Source organism: Lithobates pipiens, unplaced genomic scaffold (genome assembly GCF_037356315.1).
Source record: "Lithobates pipiens isolate NorthernLeopardFrog02 unplaced genomic scaffold, aLitPip1_a1.2 Scaffold_13, whole genome shotgun sequence".
Lineage (NCBI taxonomy): Eukaryota > Metazoa > Chordata > Amphibia > Anura > Ranidae > Lithobates > Lithobates pipiens.
Genome location: NW_027507718.1, coordinates 75,753,126 through 75,773,672, shown reverse-complemented (window position 1 = coordinate 75,773,672; position 20,547 = coordinate 75,753,126). Strand labels below are relative to the sequence as shown.

Genomic DNA, 20,547 nt, shown 5'->3' with positions numbered 1-20,547 from the left:
TCTCCCTAAGGATCCAAAGTGTTTTATGTGCTGTTGAGGAAGATGGTAAAGCAGCCATCTTTGGGGATTCTCAGTAAATTACGATTCTGGAGGCAATTTTAGACAGGAGCTAATTAACCGACCTTGAATGTGGAAAGAAACACACTCAACTACATGCATTCTCCAACCAGAGCCAGGGAACTCGGTGCTGCAAGGCAGCAGTTATAACCATTAGGTCACTGCGCTGCCCATTAGTCAAGCAAATTAAATATTTACTCTTAATCATCCACTAAACAATTTCGTTCTTATTCAGGTGTAGATGATTCTTGCAGCTAGATGGGGATAATAATCATTGCATTTCTCAGATCACAAATCTGCTTCATTGGGAAATATGGGAGAAATATCCACAACAAAATGAATAGAACTTACATCTATAAAGCAATCAACCAACCATGCATTTTATTAATGTTTGTGACCAGGTTGAGAAGATCTCCCCCCCCACTTCCTGTGCAGGGGACATTCTGAAACATCTGTGTCAACAGGCAGGAAGTTAAAATATCCCTAGTGTGGACACAGATAGCAAAACAACCCCCACAGGTCTGTATAACCCTTTTCCTCTCTACTAACAAAAGGGTGTTATTATTGCTGCAGTCTCTATTGGAGAACTTTCCTCTCAATTCCTGTGCCAGTGCAAGGAGTAAAAAAAAAGCAAAGTGAGTGAACATCTCCCCAGTGGGGAAACATTAGTAATCTAAAAGAGGTTGGAACACTTTCTCAATACATGTGGAACGTTTTTCTAATTTTGGATAGCGTGGGAGAAGGTTTTGCACTTCGGGAGATTTCCCCTCACTTCCCCATGTCCTGGTTACAATGTTTTACCAAACAGGAAGTAAAAATGTAAATCTGCCACATTTATTATTATTATTATACAGGATTTATATAGGGCCAACAGTTTGCACAGTGCTTTACAACATGAGGGCAGACAGTACAGCTACAAAACAATTCAATTCAATACAGGAAGAATCAGAGGGCCTTGCTCGTAAGAGCTTACATTCTAGGAATGCAGATATAAATGAAAATCTGTCAGGAATTCTAACCTTTCCCTACTCTACTAAGAAAACCTTTTCATTTCTTTTTGTGGAGTTTTGGTTTAGAAGAAGAAAATATTTTGTCTGGAGTTTTAATCTGCTGCATGTTCCAGGTAAGTATTGGAGCCAGGCACAGCCAGACAATAAGCATTTTAGAAGGAGATCAGCAATGGCAGCATATATGTATCTCAGTACATATTTGATTTAATACAGTCAACATTTTAGGAACTTAAAGCTTAATTCCCTCAAGATATAAAATACACAAATTATGCATCTAGCTGTTCATTAATAAACCATTAAATATATTTTATTAAAGGCAGCTATTGTTAGTACCTGAATTTGACCTACAACCAGCCTCTTGTAGGGAGGAAGGAACAGGACGGAATGTGCTGACATGAAGCCTGCAGATAGGAGGAGAGAGCAGAGTTTGCCTCATCTGTCTGCTACTCCTCATTCACTATCCAGTCAGCAAGCTGAGGGTGAGGGAAAGAAGTTACTGAATTTCTTCTACAATCTATAACAGAGAAAGTGGTGTCATCCACCTAGCTATGTTGCATTGCCAGACATCCCAACCTGCAAAAACTCATTTCAGGCAGGGGGCTCCATGTGGCGTTTCGCGAAACCCCCCTTCCCCCACCATTAGAGTCTGAAGAGTTCCCCTTTACATCAGGGCAGCGGAAACAGCAAATGCGTGCAGCCAGCCTGCCAACAGACATTGGGGAGGGTCAGTGTGATCTGGATGTATACAGAGAAATGGGGAAATCCCCTGAAATTTGTACTCCCCCTTTGATCAGTGTCCCCCTTCCCCCAGACAAAGTCACCTGGGAGAATAATTTACCAGTCAGGATTTCCCACCAAATTATTTCACCTGCCACCCAGGTACCAGCACTCCTCTATAGCTCCCATGTTCCCACCATGTGTGTACACCCCACAGGAGCTGCCTGCACAGTCACCAGGCTTTGTGTGGAAGCACATAGAGAGCCAGCCGGGAACACAGTGCTGCCAGAGAAGACATTGCAGTGTATAACGTTGTAATGATCACCATCCTCACACTCACCAGCTCTCTCTCTCACTCACTCCTGGACTCACTCCTCCCTCTGTTTCAACCCAACACAAGCTCCCTCCACAGAGCTGCTGCTCACCTCCCATTGGCTGTCCCAGCTTCCTAACTTTCTCTGAGCTGGACTGGCAGAGGGTGGGGTGCTCAGTGATTGGGGGAGCAGGAAGGTTATGAGAGGAGGGCGGAGTAACAGTCTGGGACACATAGGAAGTCCTGTGCTGCACCTGCTTTGGCATAATCGATCCCCATAGCGATGCCACTGCCTCCCCTGGCTGAGAGGAGGGGGCAGCTCAGGCTGCTGTGGGTGACATCCGAGAGATCGTGCCACACACTCGCGGATGTCCGTGAGCCCGTCTTTAAATGCGGGAGACTTCCGCGAGTTGCGGAAGACTTGAGATGTCTGCATTGCAAATACAAATCTCAGAACTGCGTGGCCAGAGGTACAAACTCTTTGATAGGTAAAACCATCCCCTTGAATGTAACCATGTTTGTATTTAGCTGTTTGCCTAGATTTCAGCCTTAAAAGAGCAGTATGGGGTTCCTAAAAAAAATTATTATACTCACCTAGGGGGATGCGGCATTGGTCCGATGCTGCATTTGTCCTCCGCTGCTTCTAAGACTGAAAACTGAGCAATCAAAGACCGCTGATGGCTCGGTTCTCAGTCTTCAGTGAGCAGAGAGCTGGTGACTGTCAATAACTGGAGCACTGGGCTGTGGAGGGGGTGGAAGTGAATGACTCAGTCTCCCAGCGGATCACTGAGAGACTGAACCAGCTGCCTGTCCAGAGCCTGGACCTGCTGAGTGACATCAGCCAACAGCAGGCTTTAGCCCGCTGTCAGCTCAAAACGGTTTACAGGAGTGCAGAATGAACTGCACTCCTGTGATCCATAAGAGAAGTAGGGCCAAACATTAAAACAAAATTCTACTATTTGCCACACCAGTAAATAACATATAAAGGAAAAGATACATTTATTTTTATTTTTTTGTGACTTTTAGTTGCCTTATCCATATCACTTCTGTATGCATGAACTGTTATCCGCACCTAATGTGAAATTATTGTTATAGCTTTAGGGGGTATTTAAATGTAACATTTGTCCTTCTAAATAAAATATTGTTATTGCAGGTTATCAGTTAACATCAGCAGAATGTTATGATTTGAGGAGTGGCCGTGTAGTGGCAGATCAGTACTGCCATTACTATCCGGAGAATGTCAAACCCAAACCCAGGCTCCAGGAGTGCAACATGGACCCATGCTTAGCCAGGTTTGTCTGCTCATAGCAATCTCTTTTTTAATTAAAGTCCATTTCTGGCCAAATATTATTACTTTTTTGTTTGAAATGGAAGGAGTTTCAAGGAGTGTGCAATCTAGTCCCACTGACTCTAATCTCCCCGTTTCTTGTCTTGATGCCACAAGCGTGACACACAAAGGGAGGGATCTCCCCAGAAGAGTCATACAAATATCCTGATAGAGGTTCTAAACCCTCCCCACTATGTTCATAACTAAAAGAAAAATCTTTAAGAAGTTGAAATTAAATAATATACCATATTCCTTTTCCTGTTTCTATTGTGTTTTTAAACTATGAAAAAAAATGATTTTGATGCGCTCCTTCCACCTGTACCAAAACACTTCTCTAGATCAGAATATAGTGAGGAAGGGTTTTAGCTTCCATTTGGTTTTAATTGTATTATGGGGTCATTTCTTTCACTTGCTGGCCCATCTGTGCATAATTTCAATGCCATATTAAAATATTTATAATCATATATGTGTTATGCTATTTTACTATTATAATTGTATAGTTCTGGTCTATATAGGTCTTGTATCTTCATCAGGAAATTCCAAAAATCAAATCCGATCCCCTCTCCTCCCTACTACCTGGCCTGGATAATGCAGTAAATCGATTCAAAGAATGGGGATGGTGTGTAAAATACAGTTCGTAGGCAAAAAGAATTAAATTTACTGTGGTTAAGTTAGATGAAATGTGATTTGTGATAGTTGGTACCATTTACTGCAGGATACATTATTGCTTTTTTTAAAACTCAACAAATGTATTAGAAAGCAAACAACATACACTAAAAGGCAGCCATTCTCAACCTTTTCACCCCACAAGAATAATATTCATGTCTCAGGTAATCCCTGATATGGGTAGTCTATCAGGGTTAATTTGGAAAATTGGAGATCAGTTGGAAGAATGCCCCCCCCCCCCCAGGGGTGGTTGCAATGTCACCCAGTCATCGGGACTTACATCTGGAACTATAAAGGCACCTTCAGATGGGAAGTCAATTAGCCACAGCACAGGCACTGGTCCCTACTGGCTGCTCCATCCCTACAATAACTTGGGAAAGAGCCACTGTTGGCTGCAGAAGATATTAAGAATCTTCTACATTTAGTTGTGGACTTTGTAGTCCTAAACATAGTTATAGGTGGGTTTAGCACACTATGCTCCTATACCCATATGGGACAGCATAGTGTGCTTTTTTGTAAAGTTGAACTCACACTTTACCTCAAACAGTAGAAAACCACTGCTGTATGGTAATTTTGTGCACATCAATCTAGCTTGTTTGCTGTTTGTATCATATTTCCACAAGCTATTAGAAGATACTACCGCAAAGAATAAATCATGCAGAGATTGATGCTATTTTGCCACTCAGGGGATTTATTATTTTCTTTTTTTTTTTAAGTACTTGAACGCCTTCTTTTATTTTTATTTTTTTGTCTTTTTGCAAACAATTACTTCTTAGCTCATGTTGAAACAAGCTGTATAGGCTGTCTACCCATCATTGCAAGTTTCCTCACCTCTAGACAAACCAGGCTGTCTTGATAATGAATGATGCTCTCAGGTTGAGTGGGGCTAACCTTTCGTTTTTTCACTTAATCGTGCTAGAAGCATTCATACACACTGTTATTTGGACAAGCTATTAACCCTTAAACATTTTCAGAAGCACACAGAATGAGAACAATCAGTGCTTGTAGCCTGCAGAAGCATATCATTAGAATGTTTTTCTTCTGTCCAGTCGAGGCCCATATATATATATGCATTCATACATTGATGAGATTGCCTTTTGCTGTGTGATACATTTTGGATTTTTATATGTACAGGATACATTTTTACTCCTTGATGATAGAAATAATAATATATTTATGAGAGTCTTTGAAGATTTCTTTTTCTGTCATTATGCTACCTCTGTCTTCACCCTCCACCGAAAACCTTGATTAGAGAGACTTATTGGGATGGTCAGTAACAAGCTCCTTGTTTATTCATGCAAGCAAAGCAGCTTTGGCTGAGTAATTTGTAGAACATGTATTATGAACATATGTTTGTCTGTTCCTTGAAATTCAATAATGAAGTTTACTTGAAATATGTACAGTGGCTTTTCTTTTTCTCCCTAAAGTGATCAGTGTAGAATGACATCTTTTTTGTGAGTAAGCAATTAGAGGCCATGTATGTTTATACTTGAATGTTCTTACCCTAAGTTATATTGTAGAAAATACACTGGTCCTGATGTAGGAACAGCATACCTATTAGGTAAAATAGGCATACAATGCCAACAGTTTTATGGTTTTATCGACAGAAGCCACATACATACATACATCTCATTCAAGTCATAGTGTGTTAATTAATTGAATCCAAACAAACCCCATTTGTGGGTACACATTGACTTTTTATAATATTGTCCATATAAGCGTCACAAAAAATTGAGAAAAAAGTAGAGAATGTTCGCGGAAGAGGGGAACAGTGATTTTTATTTAATAGCTTTTTACTGTTTAGTTAAAAGGTAAAGGTGGATTTTCTATACCAATACTTCTCAGCCACTAGGCTGTGGCCTTCTAGCGGGGCATAGCTCTTTTCTTGGGCCTTCACCAGTTGCAGATCCCCTATCCTTACAGTGGCTCCCATAGTGCCCCAAGCCTTCCATAATTGCCTGCAGTGTCCCTCAACCCCTTACAGTACCCCCCAAGCTCCCTGAGAGCCTTCAACCCCCGCAACACAGTGCCCCCAGCCTGCTACAGAGTCTTCTGCCCCATATAATGTTTCCAACCTCCAACAGTAACCCAACAGTGCCTAGTCCCTGCAGTCACCTCCAGTCTACCAAAGTGCACCTGCTCTGCTCCTGGAGAGACCTTAACTTACTCCAGAAGTCTCACTCTTACAGAGCCATTCTGCATTTCAATACATATTTTCCACTCCCATACTTTTATTGTGTGAGAATAAACTGTTTACTATTTACTATTGGGTATGGAAGGTTTTGGAGCCACATTAATTCTGAAAACCATTGTTCTCTGTCAAAAGGTAGTGAGCTGTTAAGTGTCATAACCCCTGTAAAGTTTGCCTGTGTCTACCTTCTAGGTAGATTCACCCTATCTATTTGTGGAGATGAGAAGTGTCAATGAGACAGAAAGTGAGGGAAAATCCTTTTGAGTTGTCACCACAACAAGAGGTGAGGGGAATCTTTCCCTTAGGGTCTCCTAATCTCATGACAAGGCTAAGTTTTATTAGAGGCTGTCCTTGCCATCCCTCTGAAAAGCAATCCACAGTGGCAATACTGTATATCACCTCCTCACCTGCCTGTTTTAACCCTGTAAATTCCACACCACTGCAGTTGCAGGGAGGTTGCCCACTGGTCTCATTCCCTGCTGAATGCAAAAGGGGAGGGGGGGGGGGGGGGAGTAAAAACATAGTACAACCACCAGTTTCTTTTCGCCTAACCTAACATTTGCAATTATAAGCAAGCCCTAAGAAGGGTATTTCTCTATCATTGCAGAGATTATCTCTCACTTCCTGTTGTGCCTCTTGGATAGAAAGTAAAGGTAAATCTCCTCAATGGGACACAGGCAGCAAAAAATAAACTGAAACAGGTTTTAACCCTTCGCTACTCTATCCAAACAAGAGAATTGGTTTGGTTATACAAACACTTCAGGAACAGAAGTGCTTTGATCCATTCTTTTGTACATTCATAACCCATATATAATACAGAATAACTGTTCACCAGTCCCCTACATGTTGCAGCAGTCTGTGCCTCGGCCACGGTTATGTTTATAGTACCTGCACATTATCCAGACTTATCGCCCTGTACAATCTCTTCTGTTGTCAGTCATTTTTACCTCACTTCAGGTCAGAAATGACTTTACCAAATGCCAGAGCACACAGATGGTTTCCTGGTTTGGAAAGGGCCTTGCTCTATCTATGGTGATAAGCCAGCAAGGAGTCCCCAGAGAGCAGTTGTTGTATCACTGTTTTATTCAGATCAAACTAAGTGCAAGGCTCTGAAGTTTTTCTTCTAGCCTGTACGCAGTAAAAGGATGTCTGTGCTGTGGATTTTATCAGGCTCTGTTCTTCAAGTGATGAATAAATCTATAATATCAGGACAAGCATTTCAGAATTTTCTCAGTAAATCACATAGGTCGTTTCAGTTCATCCCAAAGTTGGCAGATTTCACAGGATGTTACCAGCCGTTTTTCCTCTTAACTTGTCACCACCTCTTGCTCATGCAATTCATTTAATTAGCTCTACAGTACAATGAGTACTGTGCTACAGTTTTCTGCTATCACAAGCGGCCCCTTCTAGGAGATTACATTCATATACTAATTAAGGGGCTCAAACAGCGATGTGACTCATTTACTTCTGTTTATTCCCAAATACAATTTTATTTATAGAAAGTTGATATTTTAACCTTTTGCTAATAGAAATAGTGGTAGTAGACATAATATTAAAGATTAGCCAACCAACTAATACAACTAATTTGTCAGCAGATACGCTAATTTAACGTTTCACAAGCAGTTTCCTCAATCCTTTGATTCACTTTATTTGCAGGATATCAAAAATCAGCAACAGAGGTTTTTAATTCCCTTGATCCTCCAGGAATTGGTCATATCAGCACGTGCATATTTAGGCAAAGCAAACCTCAGTTCTTCAGTGAAACATTGGATTTGCTGGATTTGATTAAAGATCCATGTACTTATATCTGATAGTCAATATAGTTGCAAAAAAAAGCTTAGCAATCATTTTTAGTGCTCTGCGGAGGATCTCTTTTTCAGAGGGAAATTAAGAGGTGTGAGGAGGCATTATTTCTCCTTCTCACTGTCTGCTTAACCTCTAAAAACCTGCACCACTGCGTCCCAACCATGTGCATTGCACGCTGTTGCGGCACGACCCCATTCACTTGAATGGGTCACATTAGGGAGGCCAGCTAGAGGCAACAATGGGTTTAATTCTTGTCTCAGACGTGAATCAAAGCATCCCACACAGCTTAACCGGTGCCCAACCAGCGCACACCGATGTACGTCGGCAGAATGGCACGGGCAGGCATAATGGCGTACAGGTACGTCCAATCTTCAATGCCGCCCTGCCACCGTGAGCACACCGCCGGCGGCACGCTCGCGTGCCGGTCGGGACCCCCGTGAGTCCGGTCGCGGGTCCTGCGGACTCGATCGCCGCGGGCATACCCACAATCGTCTCATGGGACGGCTGAATGGAGGAAATGCCGTGTAAACAGCATTTCCCCATTCTGCCTAGCAACTAGTGATGCTGATCTCTGCTCCATGTGATTGGAGCAGAGATCAGTGTTCACTAAATGAAAGCCCAACCCCCCACAGTTAGTAACACACCCTTAGGAACACTTAACCCCTACACTGCCACCCACTGGTTAACCCCTTCACTGCCATTGTCATTTACACAGGAATCACTGCATTTATATAGCAGTGATTACTGTATAAATTTAAATGGTCCCAAAAATGTGTCAAAAATGTCTGATGTGTCCACCACAAAGTCGCAGTCACAATAAAAATTGCTGATCATTACTAGTAAAAAAAATAATAATAAAAAATTATTAATAAAAATGCCGTAAAACTATCCCTATTTTGTAAACGCTATAACTTTTGCGCAAACCAATCAATAATCACTTATTGCGATTTTTTTCACCAAAAATATGTAGAAGAATACGTATCGGCCTAAACTGAGGGAAATTTTTTTTATATATATATATATATTTTTTTGGGGGATATTTATTATAACAAAAAGTAAAAAATAATGCGTTTTTTTTCAAAATTTTCGCTCTATTTTTGTTTATAGCGCAAAAAATAAAAAACGCAGAGGTGATCAAATACCACCAAAAGAAAGCTCTATTTGTGGGAAAAAAAGGACGTCAATTTTGTTTGGGAGCCACGTACTACGACCGCGCAATCGTCAGTTAAAGCGACGCAGTGCCGAATCGCAAAAAGTGGTCTGGTCTTTGACCAGCAAAATGGTCCGGTCTGTAAGTGGTTAAAGTGGTTGTAAACCCTTACAACACACTTTGACCTACAGGTAAGCCTAAATTAAGGCTTACCTGTAGGTCCAAGAAATATCTCCTAAACCTACACGGTTTGCCGAAAAAATCCTTCTTGATTCCCCAGGAGGAAATTGGATATTCCCTGGTTCAACTACCCCGGTCACACTATAATACAAAGTGCCTGAGCAAGGTTTTTTTGCAGAAACACCAGGTAATATTTTACTGAAAATTGCAGGTAAAAATACTTTTTGAAGAAATATATATTTTTTAAAGAATAAATTTACCTTTCATTACATGTTACACCCATATTCAGGGTGTACCATTTAACTTGTTATGAAAGGACCGCCCTGTTCACCCACTCCCCTCCCCGATCCCCGATCTGACAGCTAGCGGGGAATCTTTTCCCCCCTGCTAGCTCTCAACATTTTTAAGACACACTCCACTCATTCATTCATTCTGTGAATAGAAAACCACAAGTCTTGACAGCCTTAGCGGCTGTCGTTTTGTAGTTTACAATGATCTACCACAGCAATGTGAGTACAAGGTACGAGCAAGTAGAAACACTGACAGGTCTGCAGGAGATCTGCATGGCATAGGAGATCTGCCATGGCATCAGTGATCTGTTGATCACTGGTGCAATGCTTTACAAGCACCTAAAACAAAGAAATAATAAATGCACATATTTTTTACATGCAAAAAAATGTGCATGTATTATTGTTTGTAAAAAGGTGAACTTATCCTTTAAGTTAGTGGTCATCAACCCTGTCCTCAGGGCCCACTAACAGGCCAGGTTTTATGTATTACCTTGGGGAGATGCAGACTAGAATACTGCAATCACTGAGCAGAAAATGATATCACCTGTCATGTATTTCAGTTATCTTGCAAACCTGGCCTGTTAGTGGGCCCTGAGGACAGGGTTGATGACCACTGCTTTAGATTACCTTTATCTGTTTAAAGAGTATATGAGCTTTTAGTGATTGGGTTTTATATATACTTTAAGCATTTAACTGCAATGATTTCAGAAAAGCAACAGGAAAGTTGTAAAAACAACATAGAACATATAGTGTATGTGATGAAACAACAGTAGTTACACCTGCAGCTGGGGCTCCAGGGAACAAGGCCTTGAATGTGACTCTGTACTACTAGAACTAGCACTGTTCATCAAATCATTCCTCAAATGACCTGCTATGGGCTTTTCCACTATTCACATCATTATTTCTTCTTGCTCCCCCATATTAAATAAGCATGTTAATGTTAAACAAATGTTGAACCATCTTGTTTGACATGACTGCTCAGTACTTGATTGATAGTCGGAGGAACTGCTAATAGCAATATAATGCAGATGCTTCTCCTAAAATACTCATCCCATTGAGCTCATTTTATTTTAATATACCTAGCACTAATTCATTTCTAAAGTGGGCATGGCAAGCAGCACAAACTACATATCTTTATTTAGAATAAAGGATAACCAAACTAATTGAACAATAATATAACATTTTGGGATCACAGACATTTCATTTTAGACTTGTAGGCTGCTAATAAAGTGTCTGGCACGCAGGTAGTATTGACCCCACTCAAGGCACACATGTGTTGCATCTTCTACATCTCTTGGCTCCCCCAAGGCTTGCCCCCTAAGCAGCTGCACCCAACTGTGATTAAGCTCCTCAGAGAAAAATTACTTTTTCCTTCATGGGGCTCAGCAACCAGGGTAGCTTTCACCAGCCTATAGATATCCTTAGCAATACAAATTTTTAACAAATACCAGCATTCCCTGATTGCCAGTTATGCCGTAACCCTTTAACCTCCTGCTCCATCGTTTGGTAGAGCACATTTTGAGTCACGCTAACTCATTGAAAAATGTGGACTTTAAAGGGTTAATAATAAACCTTCATTCAGTGGTCTTTGTACAGTATATTACTAAAGAACCACAGCTCACTCTATTATTGAACTAAGTGATCAACAGTCTTCAACAGACAAATTTACAATTAACGAGCCAATGCATTTGAATGGTATTGGCCATTAATTTATCCTAGTAATAATGCTCTGAGTATTTATAGAAGTAGAAAGAGATAAGGAAAATGTAGTTACAAAACATCTGGGGTGTCAAGGTTCGCCATCACTGCTCTATGGTAATAATGCACATACTACAATGCACAGTAACATGCTACTATGCATTGTGGTAGAGAAAATGCTGCATGAGCAATTTTCAGCCTGTTGAATGTGAAGCAGCCCATTTCAATTGAATAGGCTGCCTTAACACAATGCACATTAATGCACAATGTATAACAATGGACTTAAGTGCTGTCAATGGGCCTTGGTGCCTTCTTTATCTTGTTTGCACTGGGTACTGCCCTATACAAGCACTTTAAAGTAACTAGGTCTGCTTTTTGTTTAATTAGGAAACCACTATGAGCAGTTGTGGGTTGGATTTTCATTACAGGGATATTTATTGTATTCCTTTTTGTATTAATGAGAACTTTTGTTATCTTACAGTGACGGTTACAAGCAAATTATGCCCTATGATCTCTATCATCCCCTTCCCAGGTACGTCCATTTTTTTTTGTTTACAATCAGTAGGATTCTTGTATGAATGCTTATGCTGTATACAACTACAGTAAATAACAGTCTTGGTGTTATAAGTGCATAGATGAAAGCTAAGGTATTTGTATGTAGAGCTGTACATCTCTGCTAGGCCCAGAATAAGTATCCTTTATGTCAAAAAAGGGACAGTTATTTTATGTCAAAAAAGAACATTTTTTTAATGTCAAAAAAAGGAAGTTATTTTATGTCAAAAAAGGGACAGTTATTTTCAATTGAGTCCAATGAAATTTAAAAATTACAGTCACATGGCTGAAATAGAGGGGAGGAATTTAAAAAAGTACTTACAAGACTTTTCTAGCAGTATGGCTCTTTAAAATGGCCTGTGCCAGATTAAAAAAGCCCTGTCACCCATTTTGGTAGGTGTACCGACACACATGCAGCAGATTCAAGTAGTTCTTAAAAAGTGATTCTATAGCTACAGCATATTTCAGAAGAATTATCTCCATCTTTGTAGATGGATAAACTGGATGTACTGCTGTGTGGCAGAGAGGGAGTTGTCGATGCTGCCCTGTCACTGGTTGTTAATGATGCTGTCACAGTCAAAAGATTTTTAGAAACCAGTGATGTAGACAGAGGGCAGAAACTGATGGTTAAGCTAAGGGCCAGTTCTCCATCAGGTCTGCTCTCTTCTTGTGATTGACAGCACGCAGTCAATAGCAAACTGTCTATCGGCTATGAATCTGCCCACTGCCTGCTGTCAATCACAAGGGAAGCAGACCTAGTGGGGAACTAGGCAGTCTATAAATCCCCATCAGACTGCCCCCATCCAACTTTAAAACTCATTGACCACAGCACAGTCTATATGATAGGTGCAGTGGTAGGGAGGAAGCTCAGACACACTAAGGACAAAGTGCCAGAAGCCAACAGAAACATTTATTTGTCACCCTCACCTACATTTATCTTGTGGATGTGCGATGAAGTCTACGGCATTCTTTATGACACTCCTGATGAATTTATGAGTACTTTAGGTTGGTGTTAATATATAAAACTTGATTTAGTGTATAAGGTACCACAACCCCTCATTGTGGACATTAGGTGTAACATAAATGGTGCTATAAAGTTTATTGGAGTGGGAATTTTTTTCAGCAACAAATCCATGTTCTGTTAGTACATAGAAGTTTTTATATTTGCTACTATTATTCAATAATAATTTTAAATTCCCAGAAAAAAGCCAGTCTATGTAATGCTGAATACAGGAAAAGCATGAGAAATGGAGCATGTGTAGGTTAGTTAAATTTTTCCTGGCCTGTATTGCTCACGTGTCTTTTTAACAAGACTTTGACTTAGTTGTACTGTAATTTGCTTGGTTATAGTATTTATATAAAAGCATAGTTTACTGCCACATGTACTCTTGTATTTGTTCCTTGCATGCTGATATTCTTTGGTTGTAAAGAAAATTATGTTAATTAAAGCAATGCAGGGGTTACACAGAGGCATGTGTGATCCAGTACAATGAAGGAAGACAGTGAGTGACAGCCATACCCATTCACCGCTGCAGGAATCGTTTACAATTTAAATCCATGCTGAAAGCCATTTCAGGCAAACTTTGGTCTCCTAATTTGCAGCAGGCAGGGATGTTGTTCATCATGTTAGGATAATAGAGTGTAAAATTACTAATCGTGTGTTAAAGTGTTTTTAATTATGTTAAGGCTATAAAAAAGTGTTCCTTCTCATTTGCTTCCATACAAATATCCTCACACTGTTTTATATGTCTTCCGTGGCTAGTTAATTATGTTTGATTAAATGGTAAATTATGGGCCCATGAAACATTGCCCTTTTGAACTCCTAGGACTGGTTTACAATAGATTGATCAGACAGAATATTAAAAAAAAACCTTGTTTATTTTAATCAGCAAAACAATTTATTTCTAATTGTTACAGCCATTCTTAAGTTTACTTTTTCAGTTTCTTGTTCTCACGATGGAAAGAACCATGATGTCAGATGAGAGTATGTAAAATCTATAAATTTCATGCTGTGTTAATAAATAGGAAGTTTCGAGGATTTGTCCAGGAAGCAGGCAGAGCAAGAGAAATTAGGGGGGCTTATGCCAGTGGCATATACACTGAAGTCTATCTTCATTTTAACACAACACAAAAAGTATATCTAGACACAAACCTTGGAACTCATAAAGACTGGGGCAGACAGATTTTGCAAACATATCTCTCATGTGTCCTAAAAGTGGTGCAGAATGCAACAAATTCATGTGCCTGTCTAGAACTTGTACTTGAATTGTGCACATGCTGAGCCACTTTTTAGAATGCATGTTAGAAACTTTTTAAAAATCTGCGTGAGCCAGTTTCTCTCTCTGTACGCTAAAAGAAAGTTGGTTTTAATTAGCTCCACTTTTGTAAGATTCAAACTGTCTGCATTTTATTTTGAATTCGGCACATTCATTGCATCACAATGTAACTTTTTTAGAACTACCTGAAGTTGGTGCGTAAGTCGCTTTCAGAACCAGAAGTGCTGGATATGCTTCATGAATTTGGCGCATTATGTTAACAAGAGGGATTAACAGCAGAAAAGGTGTAGAGCCGCTTCGTTGACTTCCCACAAGTTTGTCTGGTTTTCAATTGTGGATAGAACCAAAATGATTAAAACCTTAGCCAGTTTTTCCCCAGCTGTGGCCCCACTGGGAAGATGTACCCTCTACATGTGTCCTGGTTACCATTGACACCAGGGTGAAAGTGATAAGAAATCTAAATTTTAAATAGCTCCCACCAGAACTGGAGGTGAAGACTTACCTTACAATGAGAAAAGCTGTTCCAGTGACAGCTGCCTCAGAGGGGATTGTTTCTTGCTTTGGAGAAATGTCCTCTCTTTCCCTATTTGTCTCTTAGAAATCTCCCCAATGAGACACAGACAGCAATAGAAATTCTGACAGGGGTCCTAACAATTCCCAAAAAATATTTTGGATGCAGATGTACAGGTGACGCTTCACTCTATAACTGTATGCATTGAGCCAACTCAACTTGGGACATCAGGGATTTCTTGGAAGACATCATTGTGCCGAGCCTAATGAGAACACCCATTTTTTTTCTTTTACTATTGCTAAAATGTTAACATTATGTTGCGTCCCTGGAAGTTACCATGGTGCTTCATATAGCAAAGTTTAGAAATAGTTAAATAGAACCACTGCACAGTAGAAGTCAGAAGTCGTTTTTGAAGAAACCTGATTCTTGCATTGCTCCTGCTTCTGAGATCATTTTTTTAATGACCTAAGCTTCCAGCCTGGCTTCTCCTGAGTGTAAAAATATTAGTTTTAAATCTCATCTTACAGGTCTAAAGTCAGAGCTGCTTTAATGATCTAAAGAGAGTCCCCATCCAGCTCGCTTGGAAACCGGATGCTCACTATTGTTCCTTACACAATATATTTAAAAACATACAGTAGCAAAATCTTTTTCGATTCTCGTGTCACTATTTCTCATAGGCTTTGTCTTGCATTGTAACAAAAAGCATTACATATTAGCATCCGTGTTCTTGCTGGCAATTTGGATACAACATATTCTGATTCTGTTCTTTGCTTACTCGCCTACCTCCTGCAATGCTATAGTGATTATTGATGTCTGGAATTTCTTTTATGATGGAAGCCACTGTCAGGATAATTGCTGTTAGTACAGTATGGGCATTGTTATGTAGCGCACTATGCCATCCTTTTTTTAAGTTGTGTTATTATTTGATCTTTTTGTTCAAATTCAATTTTGCATTTTACATTCATGTTGGGAGAACAACATTTGAGCAATGTAGGATGAGCACACCAAGTTTTAGTCTGGCAAAGTGCAAAGCAGCTGTGTTTGAGAACTTTATCTCATCATAAAGGTACCCATACTTAATTTTTCAGTACACACCAACATGTGAGCAAAGTACACATGTTGCTGTGTGAAGCTGTGTCTCTGTTTCAAGCTCAGGTGTCCATGTGCATGATACTTTAATCAGTGCTGTTACTTTAGAACTGTTCATTTTTTTATTTTTATTTTTTGCTAAATTAGGAAAACACTTAACAAGACAAAAGTACTGGGCAAAAGTAATTTAGTGTGTCCTGCTTCTAGTCAAAGGCCTACTCTGCCAATAGAAAGTCTTGTCATGAGTATGAAATCTCATTAAGATGGCAAATCTCTGCAAAGATATAAGCATGAATAACAACATTTGTTTACTAGTAGATTGAGGAAGGGTTAGAACCACTGTCATTTTATTTATTGGAGTCCCTGCCATCATTGGGTAGATTTTCCTAACCCACTCTAAATCACAAAGTTAAGGGAAATCAAGGGGACAGCAATAAAAAAAGGGGAAAGACAGTGATAAAAAATTGAGGTTGTGCTCTTTCCCCACTATTTTCATAATGAAGTTTTTTATAAAGTAGAACATTTTCTTGAGATTAGGATCCCTTAAAGTGGTATTAAACACAAAAACAAAAATATAATATATTGCAGCTTACAATCCATAAATAAGATGGCTACATTTGTGTTTTTTTTTCTCATTATTTTCACCTGGTTATCTGGCCAGTAAAACACTTCCTGTCTTAGGCCGAGTTCACAGTGGTATGACAAACGCTCTGACACTGGGAGCTCATGTTGCATGACATGTGAAAATCAATGTTTCCGTATGGGAGCCATCTTAACTGGCCCACCACGAGTCGGCCCAACTTTGAAAATGCTCCCTGCACTACTTTGGTCCGACTTTGAGTCTACGTCAGCTCATTGAATATCACTAAAGTCAGATCAAAGTCGAAACGCTGTCTTAACTGACCCGACTTTGGCATGCGACTTGTGCCACTTGCCTTGTGTCGCTCGCTTTCCTGGCCCCCTTTCATTTTGGGGGGACCCCAACGCCTTTTTTCGGTGTGGGAGTTCCCCCTAAAATCCATACCAGACAAAAGGTCCTGGTATGCTCTTGGAGGGGAGACCCATGTGTTTTTTTAAAATTTTTCATGGAGTTCCCCCTAAAGATTCATACCAGACACAGTGCCTGGTATTGGGGATCAAAGTCAGATCCCTGTTCACTGAAGTCGGACTTCAAGTCGCAGGGCAAAGTCGGATCCAGAGTGGTATGACTGTCATGTGATACCAGTGTGAACCCGGCCTTAGGGTGGCTCTACTCTGAATAAAGGAGTAGTGGAGCCATCCTTGGACAGTAAGATTGTCAGTTGGGGGAAGGGGTAGTGTTAGATGCACTTGCAGGTTTAGATGGATTTGACTAACAAAGAAAGCTGTACCCCAGCTAGCACTTTTTAAGCATTTAGAACAGCATTTTTTTCCCCTTTTTGGAATAAAGGTTTTATATAAATGAATAAAAGCTGATCATTGTAAATACCCTGTCAGTGGTAAATGGTTTGTCTCAGCCCTCTACCACTTTTGCTGGATAGGGTCTGTTAAAGGAAGTTGAAAAATAACAGGCTCACTGGCTCAAAAAGCCTCAAAAAGAAAATAAATGCAGCCACCACATTTATAAATCGGTAAACTACAATATGCTCATTTTCATTTGTGGGTTGAATACTGCTTTAACTGTATTCATCGGAATGACCTTTGTAGCGAGTCATATGTTTTCCATTTAATTCAGAGTCTTAAATGTTTTAATTTATAAAGAAATACATATTTATAATAAGTACTCAGTTTTCTATTTTCTTTGTTTTTGGGAAGATGGGAAAGTACTCCCTGGACTGCTTGCTCTTCATCTTGTGGTGGAGGCATCCAAAGCCGAACAGTCTCTTGTGTGGAGGAGGACATGCAGGGCCATATCAGCTCTGTTGAGGAATGGAAATGTATGTACAATCCAAAGATGCCTATTGTCCAGCCCTGCAATATTTTTGATTGCCCCAAATGGCTGGCTCAGGAGTGGTCACCGGTGAGTTTCCCATATATCCCATCATTTGATTACATAAAACGAAATACAATATGTAGAGTGGTACTCCAAACAAAAATTATAATCTAGGGAGATCATCCTTACGCCATAGATATATGTTCTACTTCTCTGCCGTATTTCTATATTGTTGCAAACATACTGCATGGAAACAATGTTTAAGCGTCTCAGAATAGAGTTCATGGTAATTGCCCAAATTACATGGGTTGGGGTAATCACCATTACTGTTTTACCCAAAAAAGATTGATAATCCTGTACAGGCAATCTTGTGACTGTTTCACACATTTTCCAAAATGCACAGCCAGATGGGTAATATGTAGTCCTTAATTTCCATAATTTAGGAGTTCATCTTCCTACATCTCCTCTCCAGCCTCCTCAATCTATATCATAACCTCTGTCCACTGAGCAATGAACTGACCCAGAAAGCATTAATGTAATCCCATGAAGTAGCAGAGTGATCAAGAGTGTCTAGAAGAGGTGTAACACAAAAATGATTGGCCAATGACTTACCTTTGGCAGGCAACATATACAGTATAAGTGTATTTTATTTCTGCATGTATCTGTTTACCCAAGGTGCCACCTTAAACACTTGAATCCTTATTCAGTACCAGTTTGCAGAGTGTCAAGTAGTCACAGATTTGGTGTACACAGTGGCTTTTCCCAGTTTGTGTATCTGTTGTATTTAGCAGGGCTTACTGTGCATTAGTAAAATCTGCTAACCATATCATCACTTCCTAGGCTGTCTGCCAGGTTTGATGACTACTGTTCTTCATAGGAGGCATGTTTTCTAACTGAACTTCAGATTCAGTCATGACTAGCAGAGTCATTAGCTAACTGAAGTCTTCTGACTCTATCCTGTGAGTGTTTTTTTAATCTGGTTGCTGGACTGAGTACCCTAGTACCAAGGTCTTTGGTAAACTGCTTTCTTTGGTATCCAACCAAAATGTAAGCCAGGTCCTAGCAACATCTTCTCATTCTTAGGCTTCATGCACACAGGAAATCAAAAAAGCTGCTTTTATATTTGTTTGATTTTTTTTCTTTTCCTGCCTGCCTCTAAACGCCCCTCTATGTTAGCTTATGTGTCCATGTATAGATAGGCATTTAAGAGGCAAAGCGTTTAGAGGCAAAAAACAAACAAACACATAAACACATCACCTGTGCATTCAGAAGAGGTTCAGCAAATGTGTATAAAGTGCATTTGCATGGTAATGCATTATGATGGCCAGAATAAAATAATATTCTGGCCAATAGAATGCATTAACATCAAACACATAAACATGCATACAAAAGGTGGCACGTTTTTTAAATGGCATTTTACTGCTCTTGAGCAAAGACAGCAAGGGGAGGAAAAAAACAGTCTGTATGCATAAAGCCTTTTGTGTAAACACATTGGGGTTGATTTACTAAAACTGGAGAGTACACAATCTGGTGCAGCTCTGCACAGAAACCAATCATCTTCCATTTTTTTTGGGCAAAGCTTAATTGAACAAGCTGAAGTTAGAAGCTGATTGGCTACCATGCACAGCTGCACCAGATTTTGCAATCTCCAGTTTCAGTAAATCAACCCCTGTATAACAAATTGTGGGATGATAACACTCTACCCAAAAAACACATCATGTTTTGGCCTGATTCAAGAAGTGGAAAAAGTACTATTTTCAAATCAATGCCAAAATATTAGTTTCAGTTGCATTAATTTTCCTTAACAGACAAGCTGGTATACAGACATGTATTTAAATAAATAACTAATATAACACAAAAAAAAGCTGTGTAAATATAAGCTAAAAAATTTCAGAAAAACAACTTGATTAGTGACACTAACAAGCCTGTCTGTGTTTCTAGTGTACTGTTACATGTGGGCATGGGCTGAGGTACCGTGTGGTTCTCTGCATCGATCACAGGGGAATACACACAGGAGGATGCAGTCCTAAAACAAAACCTCACATCAAGGAAGAATGTACAGTACACATACCTTGCTACAAGATCAAAGGTAAGCTGAAAATTGGCACCATGGTTTGCAAATAAATGTGAAACCTAAGTAAAATGTGTTATTTTTTCAAAAAAGGTTATATTTTCATAAGAAGAAAAAAAGTACATATAAGAAAAAGAAATGGTAAGTTAAAATTGTGCCTCTTAAATCATATATTCAACATGGAAGAAAGAAGAATGAGGCGGGGGAATCCGATACACTGAGGCACCTCATCCCAGAATTTCAGTTTGATGGAATAGTTTTATATAGAATACATGATTAATAAAAAAGAATTTCTCCCTTTAATCATGTATTCTATATACATTTTGTTTATTGTTATCTTTAAAATGATTTCAATCTATTTTTGCTCGTTAGACAAATAGGCACTGTAATAATCCCATTGCCTTAAACTATTCCATCATATATTCAACATCAGAAAGGCCAGTTTTTCCTTTTCTTATTCAAATTAACAGTATATTTTTCCAGTTCTGATTTTAACTTAGCGTTTTTATTTTTAAGAAATGTTTAGTTAACTACTTATTTAGTTTGGTTGAAAATCCTGTAGGTCGGTGGCATGGGGTTCCTAAAGCAAGGTTCTAACTAAAGCTTCATTGATTTAGTTAGAACCTTGCTTTGGGAGCCCCACGCCACCCACCAACATGATTTTCAGCCAAACATTTAATCTTCTAGTACTAATTTTCTCTGGTCTCTAACTTCACTGTTGTGACTAAAAT

General features: G+C 39.6%; 1 protein-coding gene across 3 annotated transcripts in view; it reads left to right on the top strand.

The window, feature by feature from the left end:
• Positions 1-20,547, top strand: part of ADAMTSL1 (ADAMTS like 1) — a 1,178,053-nt gene that overhangs the window by 973,453 nt on the left and 184,053 nt on the right. For all 3 annotated transcript variants that reach the window (XM_077475229.1, XM_077475230.1, XM_077475231.1), the window contains 4 exons: positions 3,251-3,389; positions 11,887-11,937; positions 17,628-17,832; positions 19,687-19,834. In XM_077475229.1, the coding sequence (XP_077331355.1) occupies positions 3,251-3,389; positions 11,887-11,937; positions 17,628-17,832; positions 19,687-19,834 (543 nt within the window). The remainder of the gene's footprint in view (positions 1-3,250; positions 3,390-11,886; positions 11,938-17,627; positions 17,833-19,686; positions 19,835-20,547) is intronic.